The 17,087-nt window shown below is 35.9% G+C and overlaps 1 protein-coding gene across 1 annotated transcript in view; it reads left to right on the top strand.

Annotated features, from left to right (window-relative positions):
- Nucleotides 1-288: 288 nt before the first annotated feature.
- The window catches only part of XRCC4 (X-ray repair cross complementing 4), a gene marked incomplete at its 5' end in the record, with an annotated part of 170,681 nt that continues 153,882 nt past the window's right edge, over nt 289-17,087 (top strand). The window contains 2 exons of the mRNA XM_082497939.1: nt 289-427; nt 6,531-6,718. Coding sequence (XP_082354065.1) covers nt 289-427; nt 6,531-6,718 — 327 coding nt within the window. The remainder of the gene's footprint in view (nt 428-6,530; nt 6,719-17,087) is intronic.

Here is a 17,087-nt window from a genome sequence, read left to right as displayed (position 1 = left end):
CTTAATTTGGGACTATTCAAATATATTTGATTATTGGCATTGTTCTTTTAAACCTTACTTAAAAGTAATCCACTTTTCTGTTTTGAAATATCATCAGTTGTCTGAAAAACCAAATTTGTAGAGGAAGGTAACATAAAATTTTAAGTGTGCTTTATATCTTTTGTGGGTTTTTTTGTTTGGTTTTTTTTTTTTTTGTTAAGCTAGTCAGGTAAAACTGCTAAGCACCTCTGGAAAATAAGCCATTTTTTATAACAAGATTATCTTGCTTCCTAAACAGGTGTCTGCAAAATGGAGAAGACTTTGAACAGAATTCATCTGGTGTCTGATCCAGAAGAAACGTATTATTTACAAGTATCATGGGAAAAAGATTTAGGCACTGGCTTTGGTATAATACTTAGTGATGGTCAGTGTGCATGGACTGGGAAAGGTAATAATGGAAAGAAAAAAAGTTTTAAATTATTACTGCTCTTTATTATTATTTTGAAACACTTTCTAAAGTGTGACCCACAACTTGCCTAAAAATGTTTTTATGAGCATTACCTCTCCCTAGTGATGGAGGGGTGGGGTTCATGATCTTCTGGGACTTGTTCAGAGATTTTTCAAATCTGGAAAGATTCTGTGTAAACCTAATACTAATTCATTTATCAAATGGATATGCAATGTTTTGTTCTTTATCAAGAATATAACTTCTTGCAGTGATATTGGAGTACCACTTATTTGTCTTCTTGATTCTTGAACAAATGTGTTGTGTGAGTTCCATTTGCAAATTAGGTAGCTATATTTGGCATTCAGGTGAATTTTTGAGAAGAAGGGACAAGAAAATTATTTTTTTTTCCTGGGCATAAGTTATCAGAAGAAACAATAAAATACCCTATGCTTCCCCCCCCCCTGCCCCCCCCCCCAGAAACCTGAATAAGAGGATGGGTGTCTTAATATATGCATGCTTCTCTCATTCACACTTAGTGAAAGACGGAAAGATTTGTGCATTCCTTCAGAAATGTTTCACATACTTGATCAAAAGCCCTTCTCTCAGTGGCAAAAATATTTCAAAGGGAGGAAAGAATGATATATTTTACAGCATATTGTAGGCAAAAACATTTTCCTGACTCTTTTTCTGAATTATAAGAGCAGATGTCCACATAGTTCCTTTCTTCCTTCCTTCTCCCTGCCCAGCGGATGTTGTTCCTCCCCAGCTCCTACATAAGCCAAGCTTTCAAATCAGCCTCATATATATAAATAGTGCTTTGTGTGTATATATATGTATACATATATACACACGTATACAAGCTATATATGTGTGTATGTATATATAGTTCCTGTGTATAAAAAGAAGCTTAATCATTCATTAACCTTCTTTTGAATACAATTTTTACCTTTTTTTCTTTCAGACCTAGAAAACTAACTTAAAATATGTCTACACGTGTAGACATATCTAGTCTTCCACATTCCTTTTAACACTTCAAACACACTATTGATTAGGAGTTCCTGCACAAGACAAATACATGTATTCCAATGCTTGTTCCCTGTACTCTGGTATGAAAGGTTTTTCTTTCTTGATTTGACAATAGGATAGTCAAACTATATATTTTCAACATAACAAAAAGGATGTTAGCATTGATAAATGCCTAACTAATTGAGCATAGTAGTTTTTCTGTTTAAAATCTGTTCTAGTTGTTCTTATGTAACCTTAAAATCCACAAAAAGCTGTTTCTTTAAATCTGTTATTTTTCTAAGTAAAAGCTATGTTACTATAACTGGAAGAGTATAGAAAAAAAAATACGTAAACACAGTTCTCATTTTGTTAACTTCCTGCATCTGGCAGAATGGCTGGATGATCATTTCCCAAAACAGAGGACTAGTGAAAGCAAGATGACCTCACTCTGTTAAAAGGAAAGAAAGAAACCCACAACCATTTAGCATGAGCACTGGGTACTCATCCACAGGAGAGCGCTTCTGTTTCTTCTGCAGGAGTCTGATCCATTTCTAAGGAATCCCTATTGAATTTGTAGCCCTTTGAATAATTTCATTAGGAGTTGAAGTTCTTGTGCATGCTTTTCTGCTGCACAGATCTGTGTTTTCATACACTCAATATTGGTTTTGATCACTTTTTCGAAGTTACTACATCACATGTGAGACTGCTTAGATTCTAAATTCAAAACCTGGGAGGAGGGAAAGCAGTGGTCAGAAAATTCTTGCTTTGGGAAATCCCTTTTAGGTTTCTCATGCTGTAGATTATTTTGCTTGGCAAAAACTACGAGGAAGTGAATGAGAGTTGCTTATGGAGTTGTCTTTTATGGTTTTGGTATATTTAATGTGGTGATGAAAAGTGTTGGGAGTTGTAATTAAGGAGAAGAAAAAAAAAAGTCAAATCCTGGGGGGAGGAGAAGCACACAGATTTTCAATATGATCTAAGGTATTCACTTTTTATTGGGTTAAAGAACTACAGATATATGGATTGATACATTTCATGTTTCTCTAAAGATTGATCGGTTCTGCTAGTTTCATAAGATAAAGGACATGCAGCATGTACAGGCACCACAGGAGAGAAAACCCACACTGTTCTATTACATTATATTAGTATCTTTGGGATTTTAATTAAAAGTTTTTCTTCCCTCCCTCTTCCAGACAAACACTTATTTTTTGCAGGTGTTTCTGACTTTTTTTTTTCTGCCCTGCTTTGCCTCATGCTGAAAGAGATTCCACATTCATGTCTGTACTGTTTTGGGGGACTTAAGGGGATTGCTGATGTACTAGTAGTCTTTTCTCTCTCAACACTGTCTAATATGTGTACAAGCAATAAGCTAGCTAATGAGGAAATGATTGGTGGCTGTAGCTGATAATAAAAGTGATTTGATGGTAAATTTCTTGCCTTTCTTTCCCACTCAATTCTTGCTATTTGTAGTGCATTGTTAGCTCAGCAATGTGAGTGTTGACCAGCACTGTAACCCCAATTGTTCACTGACTTGTAGGCTTGTTTTTTTTTTTCCTGAAAGTAGTTCCACTGTATCATTCCTTATATGAATATTAAAAGTGCTGCTTTCAATTAAAAAAAAAAAAGCAACAAGATGCAGCTGGCAATTGTTTAAGTCTTAAGACTTTCTGATAACGTGTTTCATGCTTAAAATAAGTTTTAAAAATCTTGGAAAATACTTTTACTACTTCATCTAAGATGCTTAGATGTGTTCAGTTACATTGGGGCTGAGGGTTCCACACTTGGCTTACAGTGAGGTAGGGAAGAACTGATAGCATGTGCAATGGCTCGCATAAGTTTACAGCCTCCAGCTCTACCGCACTGTCTGTAACAGTACCAAGTCCTGTTCTGAAATTCATACCTGCCTGTCTTAATGCATGAGGATTAGTGTGCAATTGACTTTAACTTAGCAGTTGCTTGCTTGTAGTTCTTTTCATGTTTGCAGCACTGCATGCTGTCTTTGCTCTTGCTCGTGGCACTGTATGCCAGCTGCAGGTGTCTGGTGCGTAGGGAAGGAGGCAGCTATGCAGCATTGCAGCTGGATGGTGTGGCTTTGCAGTCCAAGTCCTATTTGTAGGACAAGTACTAGCTGGCTGTGTATGTTGTCTTAGCTTCTTTCTCTTCATGTATTAGGAAAGCGTTATACATATTAGAAAAAAGGTAGTTGTGATGCCCATGCACTGAAAAAAGGATTCTGTCACACCTTTATCTGTTTCTCTCTTTGTGTCCTGTGTTCCCTTTCACTAAGCTGGGGCTTACTGAAGAGGGCTAACACTTACTTTTGCTCTGTTTAAACTTGTCTTGTTGGGTTGTAGGAATAAATTTTAAAAGTGTAACATGTTCTTCAAATGATGACACTAAAATATAAATGTTTTGAATCTTTAGTTTTTTAGGTATCTCGGAGTATTTCAGTGCCCTAAAGCTGATCAGTATTAGGCTGTATACAAAAACATTCATGTACGATTGTCTATTGCATCTGCTGTAATGGACATCAGAATACAGTTTGCTTTTACAAAGAGCACACATCTTGAGTTTACAGATATGTAGGAACATAGAGTTATATGCCACACTTCTCCCTCACCTCTTTTTTCCAACCCTCTCCATTTTCTTTTTCCTTCTCTGCAATACAGATAATGCAACTTTAAAATGTAAGGTTAGATGCATCTTCTCCAATTTAGGAATACTGATAATGAAGTTATTTTGTATCTGGTTTATTCTAATGCATGCTTGACATTTCTCATCTTAGTGTGAAAGACTGACTTGCTCATATTTATTGAGCCTAAGTCCATTCTTTTTTTTTTTTTTTTTTTCTCCCTCTCCCCCCCACCCTTCTCCTCTTTTATCATATCTGCAAAGCCATTCCCTTGCATCGCTTTGCTTTCTAGCTCAGTCCTGGTGAGAACCGTGATGTGCGATTCTGGGCTCTCCAGTATAAGAAAGACAAAACTTAGGGAATTGAGTCCATAAGACTGTCCATGAAGATGACTGAAGGACTTGAGCATCTGTCATGCTAGGAGGTGCTGACAGAGCTGGGACTGTGCAGCCTGGAGGAGAGAAGGCTCAAGGAGGTTTTGTCAATGTGTGTTAGTTAATACCTGATGAGAGGGAGTAAAGAACATGCAGCCAGGCTCTTCTCAGTGATGTCCAGTGAAAGGACAAGAGGCAATGGGCTCAAACTGAAATACAAGGAGTTCCATTTAAACACAGGAAAAAACTTTTTTACCATAGGGGTGACCAAGCACTAGAACAGATTGCCCAAAGAGGGCGGCGAGCCTCAGTCCTTGGAGATATTCAAAACCTATTCAAAATGTGGTCCTGAGCAACCCTTGTTGCTGACCCATCTTTGATCAGTGGGGTTGGACTAGACAATCTCCAGAGGTCCCTTCCAACCTCAACCACTCTGAATCTGTGAAAATAAGCTAAAATTACTGAAGGTGCACAATTAATCCAGAAATCCTGAAGTGTGTGAAGTGTGTGAGGATATAAATATTCATAGTAAATAATTATACATTTACCTCTTGGCTTTTTTTTTTAATATGATCGATTGATTTGATATGTACTGCCTCCTTTGCAATATGAGGTTAGCTACTGTGTTGAGAAGACTGGGGAAAAAATGAGGCAATTTCAAAAAATGAGCAATTTAAGCTCAAGCTTAATTGAAATGCTGTTCTATTTCTATCAGTATGATTTCAATACATGGCAGGCTTATGTCTCAATATGAAACTGTCTTCAAAGGCATTTGTATAGAGAAGAAATAGTTATTAATAGGGGGTTTAAGTGGGATATTTTTTCAAGTCACTTGCAGTTCTGTGAAGGATGTGTTTTTGGGGTTGTGGGGATTTCTTGTTGAGTTTTTGTTTTTTTTGGTGTGTGTGTTTTTGCTTCCTTTGTTTTGTTTTGTGGTTGTTTTTTTTTTTTTCAAGCTGTCACAAACTAATGTCCTTTTGTGTATCTTGCTCTCAAATGCTGGGCAAGTACTAGACAGGTCTAAGAGCAAGGAGGGGTAAAGGACAATCTAGAGCAGTCTTTCTCAGAAGATTGGTCAGAAGAAAAGGAAACACTTCTGTTAATCAAGTAAAATACTGTAATGGTAGGCTAGACATTAAAGCCTGCGTTATATTACACGTATCCTATCTTAGCTTTAATTTAGAGTCTTTGCTTGTGTCTGTCTGTGCCAGAAACTCCGCACTCCTCATTGACATCATTATTCTGATTAACATTTGGTGTCTAAAAGTACTGAGGAAACAGTATGTAGAATAAAATAAAAAGGAAGGGAAATAACCAGGTGCCCAGGTGGAAGAATCAAGAACTGTTTCTTGCTACTCTTGGTGAAAGATGATGAGTCTTGGTAAGCTGCCATTTCAGTTTGAGTATTAACCAAGAGAAGGTTTAGGAAGAAATTAAGAATCAGAAGCAGACAGGAAAGGCTATCATGGTTCTTAACGACAGTACATCTTTATTGCCCTGTTCTGTACCATATTCAACCAGTCTTCATCTTCAAGGAAATGGAATAAAATTTTCTTCATAGACCTGATGTAAGGCAGACTGGAGACACATCCTCTATTTATTGGTCCTTGAATGTGAGCATGGATTCTCAAGTCTCCAGGTGTAGTTTATTTTGTTTGAAGGTTGTAGGTTATAAACTTGGAAAACTGGATCAAGAATGTGTGAGATGACAGTTGCATCTATTGTCTTATAGGCTTTAGGTTACACACTTTCAAGGAGAACTGAGAGGGCACAATAAATCATTGCAGTCTTTGTTGTAAGGTTAGTGTTATTCAGAATAACTTTAGGCAAGTAGGATTGTGGACTAGTGGCAATAAACTATTTTGAGAAAGGAAAAAAAGGGACAGAACTTAATTCTTATAAAAAACCCCACAGTATTCCTTGTATGTTTCCATTTGTTTCTGTCACGCTGATTAATGTCAAGGAAAGAATAGTCTCCTAATATTTGCCTGTCCCTTAAAGTGTGTGAGTGTGTGTCTGTATGTACATATAAATATATATACATGTTCACACACATGTAAGTATTTATTTCTCACATGTCTCTTCCTGATAGTGTCTGAAGCTGAAATTTCTAGGGAGGCTGCTGACATGGAAATGAATAGAGAAAAGTATGTCGAAGAACTGAAGAAAGCATTGATAGCTGGAGAAGAATCAGCTAGCAAATATAACTTTGCTATTTCAAGAGATGAAGAAAATATGGATTGTTACTTCTCCTATGAAAGAAATCTGAAAGATGGCTCTGTAAGTATAGTTAAATGTTTAAATTTGACTGTTAAACAATGATAAGCACCTTCTTGGTACATTTCTGTACCTTGTTAGGTTCTTTAAAATCAAATAGACCTGTGATACATATTTCACATTGAATTAATATTGTGAATTCTGCCACAGGCCAAACTAGGAACAAGTTTGTGGTTTCCTAGCAAAATCTGGTATCAATAGAACTATTTCTGTGTTACTCTTATTCAGTAGCATTGAAGAAAGTATTACTTCTCTATTTGAGGTTTGGATTAGCATAGTGATGGGACAAGGGGTAACGGTTTTAAACTGAAAGAGGTAGATTTAGGTTAGGTATTAGGAAGAAATTCTTTACTGTGAGGGTGGTCAGACACTGGCACGGGTTGCTCAGAGAAGCTGTGGATGCCCCATCCCTGGAAGTGTTTAAGGCCAGGCTGGATGGGGCTTTGAGTAACCTGGTCTAGTGGCAGGTGTCCCTGCCCAGGGCAGGGGGGTTGGAACAAGAGGATATTTAAGGTTCTTTCCAACCTAAACCAGTCAATGATTCTATGATTTATTTTTTTAAGCAGGATATGCCTACCTGTTGGAGCTGTAGTTTAGTATTAAGCTGATTATGTTCCATGAGCTGTAATCTTGTTTTTAGTTTCTAACTTGGGAAGTATGCTTCCCTTTTGAAATTCCAGCCCCAAATGCATTTCTGCTTTGCTCGTTGTTTCTTTTTCTCCTCACCTAAATAAGGAAACATATTAAAATTTAAGTAATATTATTTTCAAATGCTAAAACATACTTTTAAAATGAACTTTTCTATTACCTTAAATGTTTTGGAAGCTAGCACTACAATTGTTTCCTGCTTGGAAATGCATTAAATTACAACTGGGAATGTGGTTCCATGTTTGCTTCTTGGCTGCAAAGGAAAGGACCCTCTTAAACCAAGAAAGAAACCAGTATAATCTATATCTGTAGACACTTTTGGTTAATTCAGGTTGTTGTTTGGTGTTAAAGCTTTTCTGGAGAAGAAGCTAATATAAGGTAATCCTCCCTGCTTGTACTTCCATCCTCCCTGCAAAAATTAATGCTCTGCCTTTCCCAAGGTTTTTCACAGCTTCAGTTGTGCTAGGATAGCAATTGAGCTGACTGACCACTCAACCAAATTACTGAAATAATTGGGCTTTAAAAAGCACTGATTTAAAATTGCACTGATCCAGTTCAGGGCACAGTTCTGCAATCAGTTTCACTGGCATTATTGAGGGAAAGAAAATTGTAGGGAGAGAATGAAGATGAAATTGCAGAAGCTTCTAGAAGAATGGGAATGTCTTTGGCCAGATCTTTTTTTTTTTTTCTTTTCCTGGGGAAAAAAAAATCTTAACATAGAATTATATCTGGGAGCAAAGTGTCTAGGGATTGTCCTACCTACTTTGGTTTAAAAGATTTCTTCTTCACACCACTGGGACATGCTTTGCTTCTCATTTGGTTAATTTTAGCAGGTATCACCAGCAGAGATGTCTGACTTCTAACAAAAAAAGCAAACCAAAACAAAGAAACTGCCTTCTCTGGGATGTGTCTGTTGGAAGTGGGAGGTGGAAATACTTTTTCCCTCTAAATTAGACATAGGCAAAGAATGCTGTATAGGTATTGGTCACAAATCTGAAGTGGGAGTATGTGTGTATTTTGTGTATGTGTATCTCTTGGAAGAGACGAGGAAAAACTCACTATAAAGAAGGGGGGCCATTCAGATTACTTAATCGGTAGCAGCTCACTTATGTGCTTATTGTCAGAGTCTTGGCTTCATTTTAGTCAGCAGAGATTCAGTGGAATGAAGTTTGTCTTCTTAAGAGTACTTCATTATAGTCTTTTTTTCTTGTGCAATGTAGGAAATTTCAACACAATTTGGCTCTTGACTTACCTGCCAAAAGTTAGCTGATAAGTCTTCCAATTTGCATTATCAATATTGCTGTATATTTGCCAGAGTGGTTATGGGCTCTATACCCCCCTTCTTGACGCTTTTTGTGAGCACACAGGGCTGAGTGCTGTTCACAAAGGATCTAGGTCAAAAGAACTATATTACAGCAGGATTACAAGGTTAGGACCAAATTGTAGTTAGAAAGTAAGAGTAGTAATTTTCAGAATCCTGTTTTTCATGTCTGTGTTACACATAATATATCCTAAATACCAGACAGATGAAATACGTTCTATATTTTTATTAAGGGAAAATATCTTCATATATGTGGGCCCACCTAATATATGTTTCCATCAATTAAGGCTTACGAGAAATTTAATTAATGTGAAAACATCTTTATGTCAATCTAGGAAAATAACAATCTGGCCAAAGAAATTGAAAATACAAAGTGTTCTGATTGCTATGCATGCTTTTAGCTTTGAGTGTCAAAAGAGTGGTTTTAGAAAAGATGTCATTCTTTGAAAATACACTTTTTTTTTTTTTTTTTTCCTCCTGTACTAAACTAATGCCTACAAATAAAATTGCCAGAGCCTTTGTCAGAATTACAAATAGCTTTGAGGTGTAAATAGACTGTTTCAAACATTTTGCAAATTCCTTGTGAAAGTATTCATGGTGTATAACTTTCAGCATCAGATTAGGAAATTAATCATCCTGGGTTCTGTACATCCAGAGGGTTGAGATTCAGCTAAATGTACATTTACCACAGAGGAAGCATAGAGAAAGTACTCTGCAACTTAAACATGACTTAAATTCAGTGTTTATATCTTATCAGTATTTATTTTCCTTACTGGCTATTTGTCTTTGCATCTTTTGTTGAGTTGTTATGAATATTTTCTCCTTGTCTTTTCACTGAATATAAACATAAATTACAACATTTCCAGTCTTGGGAATAGCACTGTAGGGCAGGTAATGGGATGGGATGATGATGGTGATATATGTGTGGAGAGAGGGCAGCTTTTGATTAAACTGTACTGCATTTCTTTTGTTAGATGTGCTACCTGCAGTGAAACTGAGAGACGTAGTTAGTCTTCATGTTTTTGCTTAAAGATGTGGGCATAAAGGAACAAACATTTCCAATTTTGACAGTAGTGCACATAGGGAACTTCAAAGTAGTATTGTTTCTCCTCTTCTACCCCATTATATTATTAATCACCATTGTGAGAAAAGTCAGAAATAATTAGAAGATTCCTATTCTTAAACCAATGTTTTTATCATTTGATATATAACAAAAGAAGAGATTAGAGAAAAGCATGCATGAAGATGTGGTTGATTGTGTTTGAATACTGGATGTTTTGCTTAGTCTTAAATAATGCTGTTAACACTTTTGAATTTAAAAAAAACCTGAAACTTCTGAAATGCATTGTTATACTTTGTGAGATATAAATGCTTATCAATTCTTGCAGCTATCTATTTTTGCAAATTTTTTCATCCAATGAGTACACAGGTGCCCAAGAGTAAAGTTTTTAACTCTTGGAAAAATCAATATACCTTTTGTGAAAGGTATATCCATTCTTGTATACACAAATTTGATTATTTTAATTAATTTTAATGAAACCTACCTACAGAATGATGTTGATCACCAACAGTCACCTATGCCCATCTCAGCCAGTAATTTCCCATGCAGTGCTCTGCTGTAATTCTCCATCCAGTCTGGATAAAACATTAATTCCTCTCAACATGCAGAGTAGAATTTCTACAAAATAACTTGCCTTTTTTCTTCTGAATACATCATAGATTCAGTTGAGTTATGTCCTGGGTCCTTATTTACAAATGTATCTACACAGTCTATAAATAATTGCTGGCTGAAAAGTCTGTGAGGTTTAGGTATGTGTTGGGTATATCTCAACTGGAATAAGCATGTTAAGAGCATCCTAAAGAATAGTGGTAAATTATTGCAGCTTGTAAGACAAGTTGCTTCTTATTCTGTCTCCTTGTTAATAAAATCCATGTTTATTTGTGGATACCATAGTTTAAATTAATAATCTCAAATAACAGTCTTGATGCATTTATAATTCATACTAGTTAATAATAGTACATTGTTTACAAACTTTTGTTACTTTAATTCACAAAGAAAATGTTTCTGAGAGAGAATAAGAGCGATAATCTACAACTCATTTTTTTTGTACATCACATCCGTGTGGGAGAAGTGTACTGCTGTGTCTGTGTACGCCGCCTTGGTGTATCTGTTGATCCCTGTTTCTTGCAGATATCTGCACGTGTGAAACATATTCTGTACATGATTAGCATGCTTCGTATATAGACTAGGAACTTCATTAACAGATCTAATTTGTTGTAAATAACAAAAGCTTTCATATGGTAGTTCATCAGAAGTTCATTTAAAATTTTAAGTGTGGAAAAGCAGTGTTTACAGTGTTACGGATCAGAAATTTAACCGTTATTGACTGATGTGAAGTCAAGTTAGCTATGTCACCAATGTAACTTGATTTTTCTCTTAAGTATAATTTTCAGCTTGGTGATTACCAATGTTGAAATACTATCTGTGTACACATAATATAATTTATAGACACATATGTAATTTTCAGGGGCTTAGTGAATGTATAAGTCTGAAATACTCTGTTTTCAATAGTCTGTTTTTCTGATTTTTTTTTTCTTTTTTCTTTTTTTTTTTTTTTTTTGGTGTGCACTTGTGTATTTGTTTTCCAGTCTTCTGGTAGAGAATATCTGTGGGTGATTTTGGACTAGGGACTGGTAATAGTCACTTGATGAGAATAAAATGTGTTAGATACTGAATTTTTGTTTCCATAACTGTACTAAACTGTAGTATTTGAAATAATTTTTACATTCTTTGGAGCAGCTTGCTAAAGACCAGCTTCCTTAAAATATAATTATGTGCCAAAACTGTATTTGGTGGTCTACAGAAGTGCAAATAAAAATGTTAAGCAAAGCGGTGTTAAGCAATGGCAAATGTAGGCATATTATTGGGAAATATTTTTGTGGCATTTAGGATTTGTTTTACTGCTGAAGTGTTTGCCAGAGGAAGTGGTAGCAGCCCCATTGAGTCAGTCACTTAAACATGGACTGGACAATGGAATGGAAAATGCACTTTAACTATCCTGCATTGGCAGTACAGTACATTGGATGACTTAATAGGTGTTCTCCATCCCAAAAACCTGTGAATCTCTGCTTGCCTGCCCAGACTACTGTGTATGTGAGCTCCATTGGTCTGTGGTGCAATGAATGTCTTCTCTAAGGAACTTGTATTGACAGGCACACACACACACAAGTTGAAGAGCAATAGGGTGGAGCATGTAGTTTTTGCAAGTTGGCTCATGAAAACAGGCTTATCATCCCTCATTAGGTGCCACAGGTTGGTTGTTCAAAGTTTGTTTTGTCTTTTGTAGTCGAGATGGAGCGTTTGACAGTGGTAAGTCTGCCAGATAGTTGTCCAGTATAGCAATAAAAGTTGGTATTGTAAACATCTCCTCATTGAGATAAGCTTACAAACAAGCCCTTGAGGATCAGTTTGGTTTTCCTTTCCTAGCTGATAGGGAAGAATAATTATCCCTTATTTGCTTATGGAAGTAAATAAGTTTAGAGATTAAAAACTTGTCTGTGGATCTTCAAAATTACTTCCTCCTCTTTTGTACTGGCTCATTAAAGGCTGGATTTACACTTGTTAGCCAGAGCCCTATTTTGAAGGACAAAGAGACCTGCAACAACTTAGAGGACTGTAAGAAGGCAGGCTGCATCTGGATGTGAAATCCCTTTAACAATTTTTTGTATAGCTTTTACTATCAGCATAAGTAAAGAGCAGGGGAGTCATTTACAGCATTTGTGTAAGAGTCGTTCAGAAGACCACAATTTACAATCTAATTCACCTGTTGTTTAGTTGATGAACGGGTAGGTTCCTTCCATGAACTGATGTCTACCACCAAAGTAAGATGCTTGGAAGTAAATGCTTGCAACTACTCCAGCACTATTCTGATAGGGTGAAACCAAATTTATGTCTCCAGATCTTTTAAAAAGTGTTTATAAAGGTTAATATTTAATAATGATGTATATGTAAAATTTATGTGATGAATAAGTCTACTTAGGTGCTGATGATTTTTATTGAAGGGATGGAAAACTTCCCCAGGTCACAAATAATTCTTATCTAGTTTAGAGGACATGTACCACTTCAATTTTGCAGTGTCATAGTTGTATGTAATTTTAAAACTATCAGAATAAGAATCATAATCTAACTGAAGGGAAGTCCATAAGGATCTTGGTACTTTCTTACTCGTCTTTTTGAAATGGTGATCAAAAAAGATAAAATGCTGTCTGAGTTTTACAAATACTTGTTCTAGCTGTATCTCAGCCTGACGTAGCTGAGCCTAAAAAATTATGCCCTTGAAAATTCTGATGTGTTTTGTGATTTATCTTCTTTATAACAGGTGGCTTTGCAGTAGGGCACTCAGCACTGCCCTTAGGAACTGTTCTTAGGGTGGTGAGGGCAAAGTAGACTGTTAAGAGTCACATTAAAATAACAATGGATTTGGTATACAGTGGGACTTGTGTGTCAAGCCAGCTGCAGCGCAAAATGGGCCACACACACAGAGATCTCAGTAAGGGGCCATTGAGGCTGGGCCAGCTAAACTGCTGCCACCTAAACAAACACCATCACAGAGTCAGTGATTTAGCGCTTGATCTAAGTAGGTGACCACTTGGAAGTAAATCTTTCCAAGTACTTTAGCGAGTCACTCCACATATAATAAATAATGGAAATCTGGCAAGACTTTTTTTTTTGTACTGGCAATTAAATTGATTAAATAGCCTTTGATAAACAATTATTTGAGTGCTGGCAGTTGTCTTTTTTACAATAATGAGAAAGGTTCTGTTTTTTTGTGTTTTTATTTTTTTTTTCCCCCCTTCTGTGTATATTTGCAAACAGGGAGGATATGAGCTTAGAAATTCCACCTTATATACAGTACCATTGCTAATTGGGCTGATGGAAGAGATGCTGTGATTTGTCACTTCTGTTTCCTGTGACTGCTTTTTCTGTGGTCGGTTCTGTGAGTTCATTATGAGTTTACTACAAGTTAAAAATAGTTGGAGAAATTCATGCGAACCAAAACTCTTCACAGCCTACTGAATGAGTGAAGTAGAATTGGTAGGTCCCTTTATGCTGTCCAAATTGTCTTGGTTCAAGGTTTGATCAGTTCCTTTTCTCCAAACCACTGAGGATATGTTGTTTGGATAACAAAGGTCACTGAGAGTTCAGATTGTTTCCCAGGCAATTCGATTAAATGCTCAACTGAAAAGACAGAAGGATGAAATGATTAATTTTTAGGTCACTGTAAAGGCAATGACTCCTCTGTATCATTTATATCTATGTACTTCAGGATTTAAGAGTGTACACTTGAATGAGTTTCTCGGAAGCCAGGTTTAGAAATAGCTTACTAATGTGTCTTACGTAATAAAAACATTGTGTTATCTTTTGTGTAACCTCAGACTTCTAAGTGCTACATGATTTTCCCCATCTTGCCTGATGTGTACCTTCATGAGCTCTTCAGCTCTCGTTAGGTACACTTTAAATGCAGTGGATCACTTCTGTAGCCTAGAGGTAAGAAAAGATTTTTTTTTTTTTAACAAAATTATTTTTTTTTTCACCAAAATATTAAAATGTGTGCAATGTTTGAAAAAAGTCTTGGAGAATCAAGTTGTACTATTTTTCTTGTTTAGCTATTTGATTGTAAAATTTCTTTTGGTTTGGAGAGTTGTTGGAGGGAAGTGCATTTAAAATACCAGTAGTATATACCTTTAAAAATGAGGAATTGTTGAAAAAGGAAGAATCAAAGGCTGCAATAAATAAATACTCCTCCAGTTTCTCTCTACCTGTTAGGAATTGTGGATTTCACTGGAAATATCCAGTTGAACAAAAATAGTAGTTTAACTGCTTTAAGTTCTATTGTAAATGACACTATAAAGGGCATTTTCTTATTTCACATGTGCAGTGACAGTCTAAATGTATTAAAATAGCTGTAAAATGTTCTTTAAATAGCAAAATAACAGATATTGGTTTGATTTATAAAAGAAAAATTGTCAGTTGTCCTTTCTCCCTCCTGATGTTATTGTATTGTCTCCCCTCCCTTCCTCTCAATTCCCTCAGATTTTTCCCTTTTTGGCATACCTGCTGTGCATTTCAAATCTCTGTGTAGACATCAAGGCTTGCTTTTACTTGTACAGCTGAGTACAAATGCTTTCACTTTAGGAGGAAAATCTTTAAATCATGGCATATTGACAAGTCTTAGTTTCCCAAGAAAAATACAGAAGACAGTAGATGCTCTGGAAAAGAGATTACTGTGTGTGGGGTTTAAAACTTCACTACAAGACTGTAGTCTCATATTCTTTGTAAGGATGAACAACAGTCAGAGCTTGAAGAACAGGAAGGATCTCACCTATGTTTCTCTTCAGAAATGCTTTTGCAGCTCCAGAGAAAGCATTTGTCTTTCTACCTGCAAAGTCCCAGGAAGACCCTCAAGCTTAGGATAATAATGTCTTGTTGAATTTTGCATTCACTAAAATAGAACCCTTGCCAGTGTAAAATATTGAATGGATATGTTTTAACCCTCAAAGCTTTGAGTAAATGCTTCCAGACAATTTCAATACATATACTAGTTCTGCTACAGTTACATACTGACATTGTCTTGATATGTAAGAAAATAGCAAACTTGAGATGCCCAGTATTTTTAAAAAGACTGGCAAATACAGAAATATCTGCATGTAATGTGATGCAGAAATAAGGCAGCTGTAGTAATTGCAGTGTGGAAGGTATTAATGCTTGCTGTTGTGTTCTTCCCTGGAGTTGCAGTGATGTGAAATACATATCTCTTTGCTTGTTCACTTATCTTATGTAGTCACTGTATATTAGTAATTCTGACATAAAAAAAGTTTGCTCTGAGCAGTGAAAACAATTTTGTTGTCACATAAGCAGAGCAAAGTCAACAATTTTCTGGTGGAACAGTACTATTCTATTTTTGCTTCCTTGCTATAAACACTGTAAACTGCTGTATCTGACCTTAGGATTTTAGAGAATGCAAATTACTCCCTGTTAGATGTCAGACAGCATGTGGACTAAGTTTGTTTTTTATCATGGAGGACAAAGCTTGAGGCTCTTTGATTTGAGATTTAAAATCTGAAGCCAAATTACATATATGTATATGAAACTTTTGGTAACGTAGATTTGTTCTATAAGACATTATTGTCACTGGAAAATCCTTTGGAAGATAGGTTCTCTGTTTTTCGAATCTTGAACATGGTTCTCTTACAGAACTACATTTCCCAGAGAGGTAAATACAGCGTCCAATTTCAAGAGTAAGTTTCCGTGTAGTGTCATTCCGTGGAAAAGCTCTTCCATAGATGATATGTCTTCTTATCTATCTTTTTTTTTTTTTTTTAATTCTTCTCAGATGCTCCTTCAAAAAGTGTCTGACATTTCATTTACAATTTAGTTTTAATTGCGCTGTTGGATATAAAATGTAACTGGTAGTAGTTTGGGTTTTCAGAATGGAAATCCATGTCTTTCTGCATGTGTTCTTCTCTGGCAAATCGAAATTGTTTGTTTTTTTGTTTTAAGACTTTGAGGTATAGATTTTTGTTCTGTTCATATAAGTACATTGGCTTCACGTTGTGTTCTCAGTGTGTGATTAATACCTTTAGGTTATTAGTATAAGCACAAATATATAAGCATATACTAATTTGTGGTAACAGAGCCTTGCCAATGCTCTTAGGAGCTGCAGAGGTACCCAAAAGTGGAATTTGGAAACAGTTAGGTTTTTTACTGCTTGTTCAGTGTGGATTATTGCAACATTACAATATTATAAGCCTTTTAACCAAATTTAAATGGAGGGGGGGAAGGGGCCGGGGAGTGGAAAAAAAACTCCAACACTTAGTTATCAGTAGGAAAAGAAAAATTATGCACATGTCCTCATCTTCTCCTAAATAAACTGCATCTTCCAATCCAGGAATTGATTTTGTGGCCTATATTAGCAAATACACGTACATCTCGTCAGATTTAGTCTCCTACATACTATGTGGGAATTTAAAGGGAACCTCTTAGGTGAGAGAATGTCCTCTGGTTTACAAAGTGATGCTTTTCAGTGGTAGTTTCTATCAATAAACAGAAGTATTTCATTTTAGTTCTGTATTTTCTTAATAGAAGCTGTTAATCAATGATCTGCATAATCAGGTACAAACTATATGATAGTTTGTGTGTCTGTATACATATAAACTAGTAAGAGTGGGTGATTGTGCCCTTAGTCTAAACCTATTTTAAATTGTTTTTTTTCTTAGTAGAAAGTAGTGCATGAAACATACTCTTCATTATTGGATGATGCTTAATATATTTGCAGTTTATCTTGGGATTAAATGCTAATTTAGCTAAAATGACTTAATGCAGAACTTGAATTACCATCCTCC

This window comes from Vanellus vanellus (assembly GCF_965231255.1).
Source record: "Vanellus vanellus genome assembly, chromosome: Z".
In the NCBI taxonomy this organism is placed as follows: Eukaryota; Metazoa; Chordata; class Aves; order Charadriiformes; family Charadriidae; genus Vanellus; species Vanellus vanellus.
Note: the sequence above shows the minus strand (reverse complement) of the source record. Positions and strands in the feature narration are given on the sequence as shown.